Source organism: Alligator mississippiensis, chromosome 1 (assembly GCF_030867095.1).
Source record: "Alligator mississippiensis isolate rAllMis1 chromosome 1, rAllMis1, whole genome shotgun sequence".
Taxonomy (NCBI): domain Eukaryota; kingdom Metazoa; phylum Chordata; order Crocodylia; family Alligatoridae; genus Alligator; species Alligator mississippiensis.
This window is the reverse complement of record NC_081824.1, coordinates 342,785,230-342,802,695: the sequence shown is the minus strand read 5'-3', so window position 1 is coordinate 342,802,695 and position 17,466 is coordinate 342,785,230. Positions and strand designations below refer to the sequence as shown.

Sequence of the window (17,466 nt, the reverse complement as noted above, 5' to 3'; positions counted from 1 at the left end):
CAAGCTCCAAAGCAGCCTCAATTCTTAGAATCATAGGACTAGAAGAGCTGAAGAGGCCCTCTAGTTCAGCCCTCTGTTCCAAGCAAGGTTGTCCCTGTCTAAAACATCCCAAACAAATGTTTCTCACCTGGACTTAAAATACTTCCAAAAATGGAGTAACTTGTTCCATGCTTAATCACTTCCACCTCCCTTTTAATTTATGCTCTTACAGAAATTATGAACTGGGAGTACCAAACACATCAGAGATTTGAGTTCTAAACACACTGCCCCAGATATAAAAAGAAGAGTGCCTGCAAACATTTTTGAGAGAGAGTATATTTTGGTTCCTTTCTAATGTATTATAGAAGAAGCTTATATATGAATTCTGTTATCCTGCAAAATAATATTCTGAATTTTAAAGAAAAAAGTGAGGTCTTTATCTGAGCTTCAAGGTGTGGGTTAATATAATAAATATATGAATATATTACATATGTAATAAATATACAGAATATATAATATAATGAATTATATATGGCTTCTCTTTTTTTGCTATAACTCCTCCGTGTTGATGGAAAAAGAAGAAATAAGCCAGTGTAAGAAGGCCAGTCATTCTGCTCCAGATCAGCCATCCTGGATGGAACTTGCCAAAAAGAAATCTCAAGCTTGGAATGATATGCCACGGATTATAAAATAGGAGTCTGCACCTTGGACCAAGCATCTGCTGCTTTGGATAATGTTGTAGTCATCTTTTTTTAATGGCTTTAGAACAGGTATTTGCAATGAAAATCTGTGGAACTTGAGAAGGGCTTTATTATAAAGCTGTGGAGAAAGAGTGCAATAAGTGCAATCAAAAAGCTTACCTTAACCTCTTGTAGCAATCAGGATGGTACTAGAAATGGTTTAAGCCACTTTAAGGACATTGTTTTTCAAATTTTTCTGCAAGATATAACTTTCTGCCTTATATGGTACGTGTATTTTCCCCTCTCTAATGATATGTGCATAAAACCAAGGTCTTTGTAAAGCCACGTGGAGCTTCTGGATGTAAACGTGTTTGTTAAACGTTCTTAATTTTATGTTTGTCAGTTGTCCACTAACATTTTGATTTTCTGAATTTGTCTGGTATATCTTTTAACTGAGGTGTTTGGGCCAAGGGAGTACTCATGAATTTTATTTTTAGTGAGTAAGCTATCAAACATTCACTATGCAGAATTTGCTCTTTGGGCTATGTGATTGGTTAGCCAAGGTGCTTGGTATGGTTTATAATATGGTAATTCGTGCACGAGTAAACTTGTTTGAGGAATTTTCATTCATTTTCATGCACAGATATTTGTGTGAACAAAACTCACCGCAGAAATGGTCATAGAAAAGTGAGTAATTGGGAAGCAAATTCAGATTTGAATCAGAATTGGAATTCCATACATATATTTATGAATATTTTTTTTCCTAGAATTCACCCAGCTGCTGCTATTCTTTCTTTATGAGAAAAATGGCTTGTGGTATGATGATTAGTGCTTATGGTATGTTTATGATACCAAGGATAAAGATTATGAATGTAGATAAAGAATATTAAGCATGACCACATGGTTGGAGCTTCACCTCAGTGGTTAAAAAAGCAGGAACTGGACAGTTGAGGCACTTCTGAGCTCTATGACCGCATAAACTTAATTCCCTTCTTTTCCTCCTGCCTCTACACATGAATTGTAATAAGAAATGGAAAGTTCATTATTCCTTCCCACACTGGATTAAGACTGCCATTTTCTTTGTGCCCTCAACTCCAGTTCAGTATTCTGTTCATGCAGTCTAGTGGGACTGTCTATGCTGCCTGTGTAGCGCTGATATGGGAAATAATGGCTGCTAGTTGGCAGAGTTTACGCCAAATACTGTGTTCTGCCTGTTCTTTGGCTGTACGATCTCAGCTAAAAGAAGCTAACAACAATCTGTTAGCAAATGTCCTAAGATCAATGTGTTTTTGTTAAGGCAAGTGTTCTTCACTCTTGTAAGAATGTTACGTGAAAGCTATGGGGTTGTTTTATTGTGTTAGGAGGTGGAGGGGACTTTCTTAATCTCTTATAAATTTGTGGTTTGTTTGTATTTTGTTTTTTGGGTTTTGTTTGTTTTTTTTTCCTGGAACACTAACAGCCTTTTCAGATATGTAGGGAGACTGTCACTTAGAATTTCCTGTTTTTCTGATGCTGGAAACCATGTGTCCTGGGTCAGTGTGGGGGATGGAAAAACACTGGGTGTAGAAGCATCTTTAACCTTTTAATGAAGATTTTTGCGAGTAAATGGGTGACACCAAACTTTGGGGCAAAGCATCCACACCAGAAGACAGGCGGGTGATCCAGGCTGACCTGGACAAGCTCAGCAAGTGGGCGGACGAGAATCTGATGGTGTTCAACGCCAATAAATGCAAGGTTCTCCACCTTGGGGAAAATAACCTGCAGCATCCTTATAGGCTCGGCAGTGCTTTGTTGGCTAGCACTATGGAAGAAGGAGACTTGGGGGTCATCATTGACCACAAGATGAACATGAGCCTGCAATGCGATGCTGCGGCTAGTAAAGTGACCAAAACGCTGGCTTGCATCCATAGATGCTTCTCAAGCAAATCCCGGGACGTCATTCTCCCTCTGTACTCGGCCTTAGTGAGGCCGCAGCTGGAGTACTATGTCCAGTTTTGGGCTCCACAATTCAAAAGTATGTGGAGAAGCTTGAGAGAGTCCAGAGAAGAGCCACGTGCATGATCAGAGGTCAGGGAAGCAGACCCTACGATGACAGGCTGAGAGCCCTGGGGCTCTTTAGCCTGGAAAAGCGCAGGCTCAGGGGTGATCTGATGGCCACCTACAAGTTTATCAGGGGTGACCACCAGTATCTGGGGGAACATTTGTTCACCAGAGTGCCCCAAGGGATGACGAGGTCGAATGGTCACAAACTACTACAAGATCGTTTCAGGCTGGACATAAGGAAGAATTTCTTTACTGTCCGAGCCCCCAAGGTCTGGAACAGCCTGCCACCGGAGGTCGTTCAAACGCCTTCATTGAACACCTTCAAGATGAAACTGGATGCTTATCTTGCTGGGATCCTATGACCCCAGCTGACTTCCTGCCCTTCGGGCGGGGGGCTGGACTCGATGATCTTCCAAGGTCCCTTCCAGCCCTAATGTCTATGAAATAAGACATCAAAGCTTCTGAATGCTTGGAACCAGTTGTGTTGTTTCAGGCAGGTCTCCTTAGTAATAGAAAATGAGGGTGCGAGAGTCTAGAAACTGCACAGTACAACTATTTTTCTTCAAAGAATAAAAACTAAACTTTTTTTAAAAAGACAAATGCCATCATCTGTATCATGAAATTTAAAAAAAATGCTTGTTAGAGCCTTTTGCGACAGGAGCAACCTATATCTGTCGTTAAAGGACCTGATACTGCAGTACGGTTCTTAGGCAGAACTTCTGTTGATCTCATTGGAATTACAAATTTCAAAGCAACAGTTCTTGTAAGTGTTTGAAAATCAAGAGCAGCAGTAGTTGTCTAAGTTATGCAGTGTTAAGGGCTGACTTCTGTGAATTTTTGGATGATCTAAAAAAAGTGAAGACTTTCCTTACGTTATATGTAAAAAGATGTTTGAGAGCAAAGGTCAGATTTATATTTAAACTGCCACAAAGCTGTTTGCACAGTCAACCTTCACCATGTTCCTTGTTACTGTGCGTTTATAGCATAGTCTTTAATCATGAATTTTTCAAACCAGACAATTTATACTATATGTTTGTGTTAAATGTGCTAGAACATGAAAAGACCATTTTTAGGTACCGTTAAAATATCGTTAACCCCCCCCCATAAATAAAATTTTGCTTTATGATTTTCACACTTTTTTTACTTAAAGACTGTATTACATCTTGCAGCATTCCTGAGACAGCCCTAAAAGAAAACTGTAAACACAAATCTGATTTTTTTTTAAATCTATGTTATTTGATTATTACATGCTACAAGCCTCACTGAAGAGTAGATTGCTTTCAGGACATTAACTTGAAGAACCAAGATTCATGGTTTGTTATCCTTCTTCTTAGTTTTCTCTACTACTAATTATTGAAAGCAGGTCTGATCACTGCTGAACCTCTAGGTTGTGAGTACTGTAACTACAAAGGGAAAGCATCACATTCTTCCTCTCTGTTATTGCTAGACAGACGTTCAGGATAGTGAAGATCTGTAGTAGAGTCTGCTCAAATTTCCTTCACAAGTACCAGTTACAAAAAAAAATAGATCTCTCACATATGAGAGAGTTCTAAAAAAACAGTTCTTCTATATTTCTCAATGGTACATGCAGCTCAAATATTAATGCAGTGTTTTTTGTTTGGTTCTTTAAGTGTTGTGGGTGAAATCCTAGTGCCATTGAAGTCTGTGAGTTTTGTCAGCGAGCTCAGTGTGAACAAGGTGTGCTGACTCCCACTAACTTGGCTTATATTTATCTTTTTTTTAACGATTGATGGTTTGTAGCAGGAGTAGTAGCAATTGGCTACTGTGGGCATGCTCTTGGATCCATGGATGCCAACAACAAAACTTCCGCTGATTTCAGTGGAAACAAGCTCTAGTTTTGCAGGGTGTTTAGTGTGACATGGCAGTAGCTCAGAACCTTGAAGGATCACATAAGTCAGTCTTAGCCAATTGTTAAACAGTCACTATTATCCACTCAGTCTGGTGAACAGTAGGTCTGAACTATTTCAATCCAGCCTGTCTTCCCTCAACCAAATAGGCTGTATTAGGCAATACAAAGGTGTAGCATAAATGTATTGATAAACACTTGCTCATTAGGAAGCTGAGCTACATTTTGCATTTTCTACCAGGTGGAAAAAACTTTGTAAACAGTTTTACTGTGGATGCTAGTGTACTCTTCCAGTTAGGAAGCAAAATGGTTGACTGACTCAGCAGGATCCATTTTGCTGGAGGAACTGCAACAAGAACCAAGCAGTACAGTATCAAATCTATTGAAATAACATGGCCTTAGCAATAAAGAAATATGGTTTTTAGCTAAATTAATACAGCAATCAAGAAAACCATGAAAGTGAAGAGTAGGAAGCCTTAGTGTTTTTTTCCTCTCTCAAAACGCATGGACTGTATATTTAGGAGCAGTCCTTGTGCTGGCTGTTGAATGACTGAATTTCAGTGTTGAAGCTGGCTGTTGTTCTGAGTACATTCAATGTAAATTAAATTGTGTTTTATGTTTCTAAATCTGAAAACTGTAGATTTTGTGACTTTACATGGTATTTTCTATTTTGCTTAATGAAATATAGCTACCTCCTAATGTTTATTCCAGTAATTTTAAGATTAAAAAATCACAACTAAATGATTTTAATATTGTATAGATAATTGTAATAAATACCTTTTTAAGGCCAAAATATCTCTCTGGCCTTTTCTTCCAACTAGTGTTGTTTTGCAGTGTCTTGTTTTTAACAGAGCATGTTTACCAAATCTGTTCCCTTTTTTAGGGGCAGTTTGGGCTAAAAAACCTTTTTATCAGTAAAAAGGTTCAAAAGCAAATTTGAAAAGAGTTTGTTGTAATTTTGGGATTCCAGTAATTCCCTGGTAGTCTTGATGGGTATAATAAAATTGCCAAAATGTTTGCTTTATATACATGATGAACACTCAACTACAAGAGACAAAGGTTTAATTATAGGGCTCTGTTTACAGTTATAAGGTAACTTTTTTTAGTGTAAAAAATAATATCTAGTAGTGCAGTATCTTTCACAGCTACTTAAGATGAAAGTCACCCCTATGCAAAGAGCCAATACAATATCTGCATAATATAAGTCATCAAAATAGGCCCTACATTGGTCTTCAGTGATACGTAGGCCCTATGCTGTCCCTCTGGCCGCCGATGCATTTCAGGGTATAGACAAATGTACCTTTTAATGGCTTTTAAAAGGCGAGGGGGGCTGCTTCTAAGGAAATGGTATCAGTTATTATAATGTAAGTGTTAACAGAGTTACCATTGTAGCAGTTTTGCCACCTCCCCCCCCCCCCTTGCCTTTTATTGGTTTGGAATCATGCCAAGTTGCATTATAACAGGCTTTGGCATCTTTTTGATATTGATACAATTGGGTGTGTACACACATACTAAGCCAACTTAAAATAATCTGATTTAACTAAAATGACTTAAGCTGAAGCCGAAGCTGACTTAAGTTAAGCCACGTCAAAGCACACACATGTACATCTCCCTGATATGGTGGCAGCCATCTTGTGAGCTGAGTCAACTTAACTAATGCGGCTCAATATAATACACCATGGAGGTGTATTATCTTGTGCTGCATTCAAGATGACTGCTCCACATGCATGTATACACTCTGAAAGTTGTCAGCTTTAAAAAAAATTAAGGCAACTTAATGACAAAGTTAGTATGTGTGTACACACCCATTGTTGCAGCTGTTTATAACCACGTCCATGTTGTCAACATTGATGGGGCATTCCACTAATGGGTGTTATTTCCCATATGAAGTTTATGTTGTCTGACATCATAAATTTATAAATGTTATTATAATTTTTTTATCAATTATTATGTCCAGATAATTCTCCATCTGCTGCTGCTCTTTACTCCTGGGGCACTGCTGTAAGATATATATTTGCATTATCCCAACTATATAGTCTTGCTTTCCAGTATCTTTCCATGTCTGTGGGCTACCTGAACTTTCCATTTCTCTATATACATTGGCTTTATTCCCAGAACACCCTTCCTGCAATGATCTAAGGCAACTCCTTTCATCCAGGAAAATTAAAAAAAATATATTTTCTCTCTCCAGGATCCAGAATATACCTAAGAACTATCAGTGAATTCAGTAAGGCTATGGAAAATTTTGTTGAAGGAAACTGTGTGTGGAAACCATTTTCTCCCCCATCACTTGCTTTCTACACTTGGCATTGTTGATTTCTTTCTGTTTTAATATCAGAAAGGAAATTTTTATTTTTCAAATATTTATTATGAATATGAACCTGATACTTTTTTTGTTTCTTAAGCCTTCTTTGCAAATAAATTGCAAATGTTGTACATTCATAATTCTAATGAATGGCATTTTGTTCTATACAGGTTCTTATAACTGTTTCACAAAAATGTTAACATATACCAGAATGTCTATTAATTCATACTAATGAATAAGTGACCTACTAAGTTCTGGGACTTTTTACTGTGTTGAATTCTAGGTGTTGGTAATTTATTGTGAAATTAACTCTAAGAGTCTGTTTTTGAAAGTAAATTCTGCCTGAGAAACCTCCTAACAAGAAAAGTCAGTGTAGGAAATATAAGCACCATCATCTACTTTGAGAAGGATCAGAAAATAAATCTTATTGTACAGAGAGCAAATGACTTGATCCTGTCCATGCTGGTGGTTTCTGGGAGCACAAATGAAATTAGCTGCTCTGACATGAAAAAGGTCCTAAAGCATAGGCTGAGCCCTAACAGGGCTCAGCCCCCCCCCCCCCAAACACAGGGCAGCAGGTATGGCTGTAGGACAGCCTGGCTGCAGGCTGCTGCAGCAGGGAGAAAGGGCACACATACTGAGATGCCCTCTGCAGCCAGGATCGCAGCCAGCCCAGCAGGCAGGTAAGTTTCTTTCAATTTTTTTTTTTTCATAACTGCCTGGACTTGGGGGTCAAGGGCCTTCCCCTGGCAGGGTGGGGAAGGCAGCCAGCTCCAGCACCTGGGGCTTCCCTCCCGGGCTGTGCAAGTGCAGGAGCTGCGTGTGAGTGGCAGGGAGCACCAGCAATACAGACAGCCCTGAGGAGGTTGTGCCCCTCGCTGCAATGAGCAGCGCTGGCTGGATCCATGCCCTGCTGGGCACCTGTGCCCTGAGCACCCTGCCTGTTGCCGCTGCCACCACCTGTCAGAGTTGCATGCCATGGCGGAGTGTGGATGGGGATCCCCACATCCCCAACCCTCGGCACGCCTACACATTGCCCACCCAAGCTCCGTGCTGCCGCTGCCCACCTGGTTGCAGGCTCCGCCCTGCAGCCAACCAAAGCCCCATGCTCCAAGCTCCTGCTCAGCTGTAGCTCCACCCCTGCCACTTCCCTACCTGCTGCCCAGAGCCAGCATGAGACTGGGAAAGCAGAGCAAGTCCCTGGGGGCTTAAGCAGCAGCCCCATGCAAAAGCTGTGTGCTGGTTGGTGGGGCCTTCCACCCACGAGAGTGGGAGCGAGGCAACAGGGTATGTTTGGGGCTGTGTGTACCTCACTCCCAGGAAGGGCTGGGCGGAGCACAATTTGTTGATAGATGCTGCAGGCCAGGTGAAAGTGTGTGGTGGGCTGGATCTGGCCCCCAGGCTTTATTTTGCCCGCCCCAGGTCTGTAGCATGCCTTTTGTTTGGAGAATGGCTTGTTCCAACACCTATGTAAGAGCAGTTAAAAGAGAAACCTCTCTAGCAGTAGGTAGACTATGAGGATAATTCAGAAGGACAAATATAATCAAACTAATGAGATGCCTGCAAAGGAGAATAACAAGTCCTGTTATACTATACTGACAGGGACATTCGTTTTTCTGGGGTTTTTGGTTGTTTTTTTCCCCTCTTTCCGATCTTCCCCCAATAAAATACCAAATCCAAAGAAACAGCAGCATCGCTCCATTAAACCCTCAGAAGGGAAAGAAAAAATACCCACTGAAAAGAAATGTATGCCTTGAAAAAAAGGGAAGGAGTTGTGAAAATAGAGCTAAGTGATTCTGTCTTAATAGGGAATTGTTTCAGAGCAGGGAAGCTGCCTTGCAGACTTCTAACTGGCTTGTTCTTTGTTGCTTATTCTGCTTACATGGTGCAATTCAGCGGGCTGCCTGTTGGTGAATAGTGACTGAATTTCATTAAAGTCATGTTCAGTTACTGAGCATGTTCCATCAGAGGAAAGGAGAAATGGGGCACTAACTGCCTGGGGCAGGTGGTCGTAAGTCACCTCTGATGGTACTCTGGAGAAACTCAGGGTTATTGACATTTCATTTTATTCCGGTTTCCCTCTAGAATATTTGATTACTGGGACTATAGAATTGAATTTACCTTGAGATCCTGGATAGTAGGTCAGGACACATAAGCCTTTCGCTGACCTGTTTCACTAGTGCAGGAATGAGGGGGACCCTTAAATCTTTTGTTTTGTTTTTAGAAAATGGTACTGTTCCTGTTGGAATTAATTTGCCTGGACTTAAATATTGGTTTGATATCAAGAAAGTGGAGGACATTTATATAAAAAAAAAGAAATCTATGCTGTTTTCCCTCTTGCAGGGGATGGATAGTTTCCTCAGGTCTCCTGTCCAGCTAAGGGCCTTGGGTGCTAATTGACATGACTCAAGGGAGAATAGTTTTGGACTAGTAATGTGAAGGGTGATTCCTAGAAGTTGTAACAAGGATATGTGAGAGAACTGCTTTATGCAGATGGATAAGAGGTGACACTCTTAAAAATAGATGTCTTAGAAGTCTTAACCTAGACGTTAGAACCTAAACTGGATTTAGTAGAAGGCAGGGGCAGATCCAGGAGGGGTGCAGTGGTGCAGTTGCACCCCCTCTGATCCCTGCTCCACCCAAACTTTAAAACAAACTGCCTGGGAGGGCATCAGCATTTTCTATTTAGGCAATGCTGAGAGAGTAAACTGACTTCATGGATCCTTTATCATCTCCCTGATTCCTGATAATCTGTCCCCACTCCACACATGTTAAGGACCCTCTGTCTTTTTTAATGGTCTTGATGTTCCACTGCAATTTAGTTTAAAGTTTGGCATTCCCAGTAATGTGTGTTTTTTTTTCTATTTCGTAGCCCTGCAGACTGTTTTTAGTTTTAGCTAAAAAGTTTAACACAGGTGTAGTAATATTAACTCAAGTATAGAAATGACTGACACCAAAGTATTGGAGTCATTGTCAAGATGCTCAAGAAGGCTATACCTTGTTTTATGAATCTGAATAAGAAATGTACATTTAACTATAATGACTATGGGTCTAATGACAATAACTTTTGACTATTTTTGCCTAGTTTGTTGTGTTTTTTTTAAATTTAATATATAATCTAGCAAATTAGTGCACATTTCAATAGTTATGTTTGTTTTTGCTTTAATCTTAAATAATAATACAGGGCTACCCCCCTTGCATATTAGTAAAGCTTCTGGTTTCTCTTTTAACTGGAAAAAAAATGTGTCATGTTGTATGCAGTGATGTGCCACACCATCTGCACCCCTGTTTTCAAAATCCTAGAACCGCCCATGGTCGAAGGTCGGAGATGCATTCAGTACAGAAAACGGTCCTGAAATTCTGCTAAAGGGTGAAGTCTAATTTAGAATAGAGAATAACAATCTCAATCTCTCCAAATAAAATTTCCTTTTGAATTTTGTGTGTCCCTGAAGAGATGGGAAATACATCTTCAATATTTGTAAAAATATTAAGTCTCTGCCTTATGTTTTATGAAAGAAAGTTTGCTGGCTTCAAGCATCCTTCCTAAATCAGTGGGTTAATCTCTTTAGTAAGCTGCTGTGCCTAACTCTGCAAGCAAGCAGATAAGGACAGTAAGAACAGTGCTTTTCCTTTTGATTCTTAGCCAGTATTTGGGCAACCTGTTACTTTTCTCTTTGGCACAGGCATGCTTTCTATGTCACTGGAACAAATTCTTCAGTAGTTTTTTCTTCCCAATGTCACTTGCTCAATTCAAAGCTATGGAAAAAAAAATCATTCTGGATTCAGAGGGGAAATTTACGTTTATTAGGTGTTTTTTAATGTACAGTTAGCTATTATAGTACCTTTTTAAATATCCTTCTTTTTATGGATTAGCTTCCTTCATTTTTCAAAGAGTTAAGGCAATGAGAAGCTTCCATTCAGATTCTGACTGTTAATTTTGCTGAGTTACTTAGTATTTGCATTGGAATAACTAGGATCTGAAAATACTCTTTCATCTCTGTGAATACCAAGTGGCACACTATTTTTTAGAAGCATATCTGGGAAGGGTTTCAAAGAGGATTTTTAAAATCTCTCTCCTTTGCTAGGTCTACAACTTGCTTTCCCTTTTTTTGCCGTGCCAGGAAATCCAATATTCTAATCAAGTGAAAAATCATTCCTCTATGCATGGGGCCCACACAAGTGGTGCATATGTAGCTCTCTCTGTCCTGTAGGAGCTGGACCACACAGATTTATGAGTTGATATAACCTTCAAGCTAACAGGGGATATTTTAGAGCCAGGGGCCTTGTGTTCAAGCCCCAACGGTATCATGTTGCATTACAAATCAAGTCTCATGCTGACTCTGAATTTCACCCTTAATGAATGTAGATCTTGCTGAGATTAATTTATCTATACTATTAAGTTGGTCTTTTAAGGGATAGATATATTGATTCATAAGTGAATTAAGCCTATAAATTCTGTCTACCTGATCTTGCCAGATATCATAACTAAATTCTGTATTTTTAGTTAATTTTTGCTCAGTTATATGTAATAGCTTTATATTGATATTCCTCCTGCTCGGGAACCTGTATGAGAGTGGTGTTTTGATTACAGGAATTACACGTAGTTACTTATGTGTTGTGAGTAATATATTTTATGGCACTTTCCCATTGTTAATAACTATAGTGGTGTTTAATTATTGAGATGTTTTATAAAGCATTTTTAAGAGAAAAATTTTGTTCTGATTAAATAAACATTATGCAAATTCCAGTGTTTTGGTTATATAAAACCAGACTTGGATAATGTCCCTGTTTCTATATCGAGTGAGTATACGCTGGGCTGTAATTAGCAGTAAGTATCAGTTATCCTCATTTTAAAAACAGGTTAAGCAAACATGGGAGCATTGGTGTTTAAGAGCCAGAGTAATGTTTAGTGCCAGATTGTAGCTGGACTTTGCATGGTGGGGATGGAATGAGGAGTTTCTCCCTGTGCCTTTGTATACCTCCTGTTTAGACCGACCACATCATAATCCACACACTCCCTTGGGACCAACGAGTTGAGGATTAACATCCTTGAGCTAGGCACTTATCCAAAAATGAGTGGGGAAGAAGTATGGTCATTCTCTTCTATGGAAGGGTGGGCACCTGGCACATCAAAGAGGGGTTCAGTGTCTGTTCTCTCCCCCCCTCCCTCCCCTGAAATACCACTTTTCTTCCCTCCTCTTGCATTGTCTCCTATGCAGCACACTGACTCAACACATAATGTGGCCCTTGGTAGTTTTTAAGATTTAGATATAAAAGGTTAGATTGTGGTGTAGTAAGAGCTGCCTTGGGGCTTTACTTCTAAGATGTTAGAGCATATACTCTACACTTTGGTATCCTGGTATTTGAAAGTAATTGCATTCTTCAGAACAAAGGATTCTGTATGTGTCAGTGCTATCATTTGTTGCAGGTTTGTTTCTCTCAAGATAGGAGTAATAAAACACAGAAATAATATGCTCAACATGAAATACACTACCAGTACAGTGGTTGTCATTATCAAACATGTCATCTCTGGCATTTTACCAATTCAGAGGCATCTTATTACCATAATTGCTTAGTATACTCATGCTGCCAGTAATACTTACAGCTTTGATTTGGTGTTTGTTTCTAGCCTTGGCCCTGGCCACATACATGCTAATTACTTGGGTACTTGCTGGGGGCATTAGTATTCCCGTTCACAGTTCAAAGTGCTTAGTGTCATGTGAGAAGTCTTAATGTTGAATAGAATTTCTTTTTTGGATCCAGTATTAACATGTGTCACTTACATTGCTGTCCTCCAACTGATTTGTATACAGTGGAGGGGAAATTAGGCATTTCCCTGATATCTGGATATAGGGATATAATGCTTCCACTGGACCTATGGAGAAGTAAATGAACCTCTTCAAAGCCAACTCTTGTTTTAAGCCTTAATTTTGGTTTTGTGGGACAGGGTGTTGTTTGTAAGGAACCACATAAATGTTTGGAATCTATGGATGTGTGGATGTGTTTTGGAGGGGACACCAGGCTCACCCTTCCTCTGCTGCTGCTGCTGACATGAAGAGAAGATTGGAACAGTGCAGGAGAACATGGTAAGGAATAGAAAGACCCCAGAGCATGTGATGTATGGGTTCAGCTTTTTCCTTTCTCCCACATCCCTTGCTTCTTTGATTTCTGCCCCTCTGCTTCAACACATGCTTCTTTAGGAGGAAAGAAATGATGGAGGACCACTTGAAGAGATCAACATGTAGCTGGAAGTTTTGGGGCTGGGCTAATTGAGGCCAGGATCCAGGAGCTAATGTGTATCTTAAAGTTTTTATATCCTGGTTTTCAGGGCTAGGGACAGACATTCAAAAAGCCTAAACTTGAATTGATTCAATCTTTGCAGGTTAGTCCAACCTGGCTAGGCTAGATAACTTAATAACTGCACAGAGATCCCAGACATTCAGGCAACTTCCTGCAGTGACTCAGGCTAGAAGCTGGGGGGGGGGGGAGGCACTAGAGCTGCCCTCCCTTCCCTTCCACAAAGCTGAACTGAGGGGGGCATGGCCAGGCCCCAGCAGGATTAGAGAAGGGGTCCCCCCCTCCTTGATAACAGAGTATTTATCAGCTCTGTTATCAGTGTTTATCACCTGATCAGAAAACAAAGCCTTGCTCATTAGTTCAAGCTCTTCTTAAACATAGAAGGAATGGAGGGACATTACCAGCTGAGCTGTTGATTAGCTCCAAAAAGTCCTAAACCGACACTGCTGTCTGCCACAGCATGGACCATAGCCAGCATGTGGCCTGCTAGCTAATGCTGAGGTGTCTGTATAAGGTAGAGTAGATGGAAGATCCCTGCTTATCAGGGAGTGGTGAGAGGAGGGAGAGAGCAGGAGGAAGCCAGGCAGATGCTGCTGTGCCTGAAAGTCTCTGCCAGAGCTGCAGCCAGGGAGAAGAGAGGTGGGGCCAGCCCTGCTGTGGAGTAGAAAGCCCAGCACAGAGAGCATGCCAGGATGCTGAGGTAGTCTGGTTTAACTTAAACCAGCAAGGGGTCTGGGACAGACATTGCATAAACTAGTTTGACCCAAATCAGTTAAGTCTGATACTACATTCAACCAGGTTCATCTCAAACTAGTTTCAGCCATTTTCAAACTGGTTTATGTGCACTGAACATCTGTCCTGTTACAGGTTTAAACCAGTTTCTGATCACTTAAACCAGTTTGTGTAATGTCTGTCCCCAGCCCAGAAGTTAAAGTTTGCATTACCTTAACCCAAGGGTGAGCAAAATACAGCCCAGGGACTGGATCCAGCCCACCAGCCCATTCTATCTGTCCCACAGGGCCCCTAAAAAGTTTAGAAAATACTTATCTGCTCCTGGCTGCCTGTCAAAGATGATGGGAGCCAGGGGCAGTAGGACCCAGGGGGAACCATCAACAGGACACAGCAGCCCAGCCCCACCCTACTCCCAAGCATTTCCCTGCTGTTCCAGGGGGGTGGAAGCAGAGGACCCAGAGCCCCTTCCCATGACAGGACCTGAGGCAGGGCTGAGCCGCCCTGAGAAGAAAGAGAAAAGCCCTGAAGGCAGGGCATACTTACCTTTTTTAGGAAAAGTGGAGCTGGATGAGCTGTACCGAGATGGACCGCCCACACGGGTCATCAGCCACTTTTATTGCCAGCCAGGAATGGCGCAGGCGGATGACGTCATCAAAAACCACTGCCCGGCTGATTTCAAAGCTGGTGGTGGGGAAATGGCCAAGGGAGCAGCACCACTGGAGCCAGAAGGCAAATCTGCTCCCTGGGCTTCTCACAGGCTATGTCAGCAGCTCAGGAAGGATCCAGACAGGGACCCAACAGAGGGGTCCAGGACCTATTGAAGGAGACATCATGCCAGCCCGGCAGGGTGGCCAGGCCAAGGAGGATGGCATCAAGGGAACTTGGAGCTGCAGATGCTGGACCTGTGAGTGGTGTAGGCTGAGGCCCTGTTAACCCAACTTTTCCATTTTTTTCTTAAATTGTTTGGAGTTTTCACAAGGCCCCAAAGCAGGGAGAGGGGCCACAAGTGACCTCTTTAGATCATGGGGAGCTGGGACAGCACAGCAGACAGCTACGTTTTGAGGGAAGACCCGGCGCTTTGTCAGGGATGGCCCGATGGCTTGTGATCACCCTGTTTAGAAGGACGCCGGGAGACAAGCAGCGGGGAGAGAGGACAGGTGAAGACATCAGAGGGTGAGCAGGCGATCCATCATGTGGCCGTCCTGAGGGCTGGTGCATGGCTGGGGTGGAGCCCCAAGAACACCCGCTAGGGGCAGCACCCAGTCCATGAGGAGCTGCAAGAAGGAGCCTCACCACTGAAGAGAAAGATCAAGCTGTGGTAGGAGAGTGTCGGGGCTCCCTTTTGGTGAACACAACCCAATGTCTAGGCCTCAGAAATACACCCTGTGGCCGGCACTGGGTGCACATTCCAAAGCGGCAAGACAGGACCTACATGAGGCCAGGTGGGTGCACCTGCCTTCGTGCCCTTGCAGTGCTCCAGCACCACATGGCTCCCAGCTACATCCTCGGATGCTGATACCCCGTGTGTGTGTGTGTGTTCCCACACCCACACACCCTCACATGCCAGCCATCCCCCCATAAAACCTATACCCATCCACACCCCACATATCCACACACACACCCACATGTTCCCTCACCCCCTACCCCCACACCTATCCACCCCCAACAGACACAACTACACCCTCCCCCACATACCCATAGTCCCCCACAAACCTATACCTACCGTCCCTACAATATACAAGAGTAAGGCTTTATTTTAAGCTATTAGATTCAATCACCTCTATGTACACTATATAGGACAAAAATATTTTTTTAAATCAAATTAGTGAATGTTTTAAATGTGTGCTATATATGATATAATTTGGTATTTTTCTGGTTCTGAGGTGGCAAACCCCCTTGCTGAAAGGAGTACTTCCAGGGGATAAAGAGGGGACTTCTGGTGGCAAAGGTCAGGGGGTAGGGGGTGGGACTTCCATTCACAAGATGGCGATCAGAGGGTGGGGCATCTGTCAAGGGGCGGGGCTACCCATGCAACCCTTGACAGCTTACCAAAACTCATTATGTGGCCCTCTGCCCAAAATAATTGCCTGCCGGTTCTACACATAACAAATGTATACTTTTCTATAATTGTTTATGTATAGAATCTAATTATTGGAGGGTCATTTTAAATTAATCCCCCAAGTGCTGTGGCATAGAAAGAAGTGGCAAGGGGCCAGGCAGCCTGATCCTGGCCCTTGCTCCCTGCAGTCTTCCCTTCCACTACTTGCCCCTCTGGTGCCTATGCCCCCTAGTGCCACTCACCTTAGGTGGCAGCTCCAGCTCAGGGCATTGAGTACATGGCTTCAGTCTTGGCCCTGGGCAGACGATGTCCCCAGTCACAGCCAGGCAGCAGCGACAGTGACCTCTCTGACCCCAGCCCCAGGCAGGCAGTGGTGGTGACAGCTTCAGCCCTGGGCCCAAGTCAGGGGCAGAGGGAGCTGCATCCGTTCCTCTGCTGCTATACCATCTCCCCAATCTTTCCCACACCACACACACACATACAGTCTCCCCTGTACCTCCCTGCCACGTTCCCCCAACACACTATGTGGTCTCTCTGACACCTCCCTTCTATGGGCCTTTGCATGAGCCACCTTGAGCTACCGTAGCCCCAGCCAGGCAGCAACAGTGACACCAGCTCTGGCTCCAGTCCCAGTCAGGGCTTAGGGCGAGAGCCAGGGTCACAGCAACTGCCTGCCTTGGGCTGGCACTTGAATCCAAGACAAGGCTTTTTTCCCCCTATGTTATATGTGGAATAAAACCTTATCTTGGATTTGAGTAAATACAGTAATAGTAGAGAAAATGTTATAGTATTTTCGTTTTACAAATGGTGATCACCTCTGAATATTTGGCAGGTGCATTATGGGGCTTGAATGGAGGTAGAGTTTTATCCTTTCTGATAGCAGGAGGAAGGATGTTAATGCACAGATCCAAGGTTTTAGATATGGGAGTTCTATTCCTTGCCATACCAAAGGCTTCTTGGGCAAATGACTGTTCTCTGTTTCAACTTCGCTATTTAAAAATGGACCCATAATGCACATTACCTCACAGGAGTCCTGTTGAGGGCTCATTCATGACATGGTTGAACTAATACTCTGTAATAATAATGAGGCAGGGACCCTGTGAAAGAAATAGTATTATGTCCTGTAATAAAAGACTATTGTGGTGCATTCATACAATGACAGAATAAAGACAGTAAAAGCAGCCTTGGTCTGGGTATATTCTAACTTCTAAGTATTTTATGCTGAAATTTCTTTTTTCTCCTTCTTTCTATGAATGTTGCATGGGGTTACTTGTTAAATATTGATAATGTGAGCAATACTGTATGAGATTTGCATAAAGACATTGGGCTATATCCAATAAAGGATTTAATCACTTATAAGTTAGTCATGGCAACACCTAACCTTTAGGCATCTGGCTCCTGGTATTGAAAACCATGAAGCAGGCATTTCAGGTTCCTATCCTGTATATGGGCAAAGTTGGGTATGTCAGAAAACTAGTTAAAAAATGCCCCATGCTGAGCAGGT

At 42.3% G+C, this 17,466-nt stretch overlaps 1 protein-coding gene across 4 annotated transcripts in view; it reads left to right on the top strand.

Moving 5' to 3' along the window:
• Positions 1 to 11,621, top strand: part of CRACDL (CRACD like) — a 134,916-nt gene extending 123,295 nt beyond the window's left edge. For 3 of the 4 annotated variants that reach the window (XM_019485090.2, XM_019485092.2, XM_019485088.2), the window contains one exon: positions 558 to 11,621. In XM_019485090.2, the coding sequence (XP_019340635.1) occupies positions 558 to 673 (116 nt within the window). In that variant the 3' untranslated portion in view covers positions 674 to 11,621. The remainder of the gene's footprint in view (positions 1 to 557) is intronic. The other variant, XM_019485089.2, reaches the window with a different exon arrangement.
• Positions 11,622 to 17,466: the final 5,845 nt, after the last annotated feature.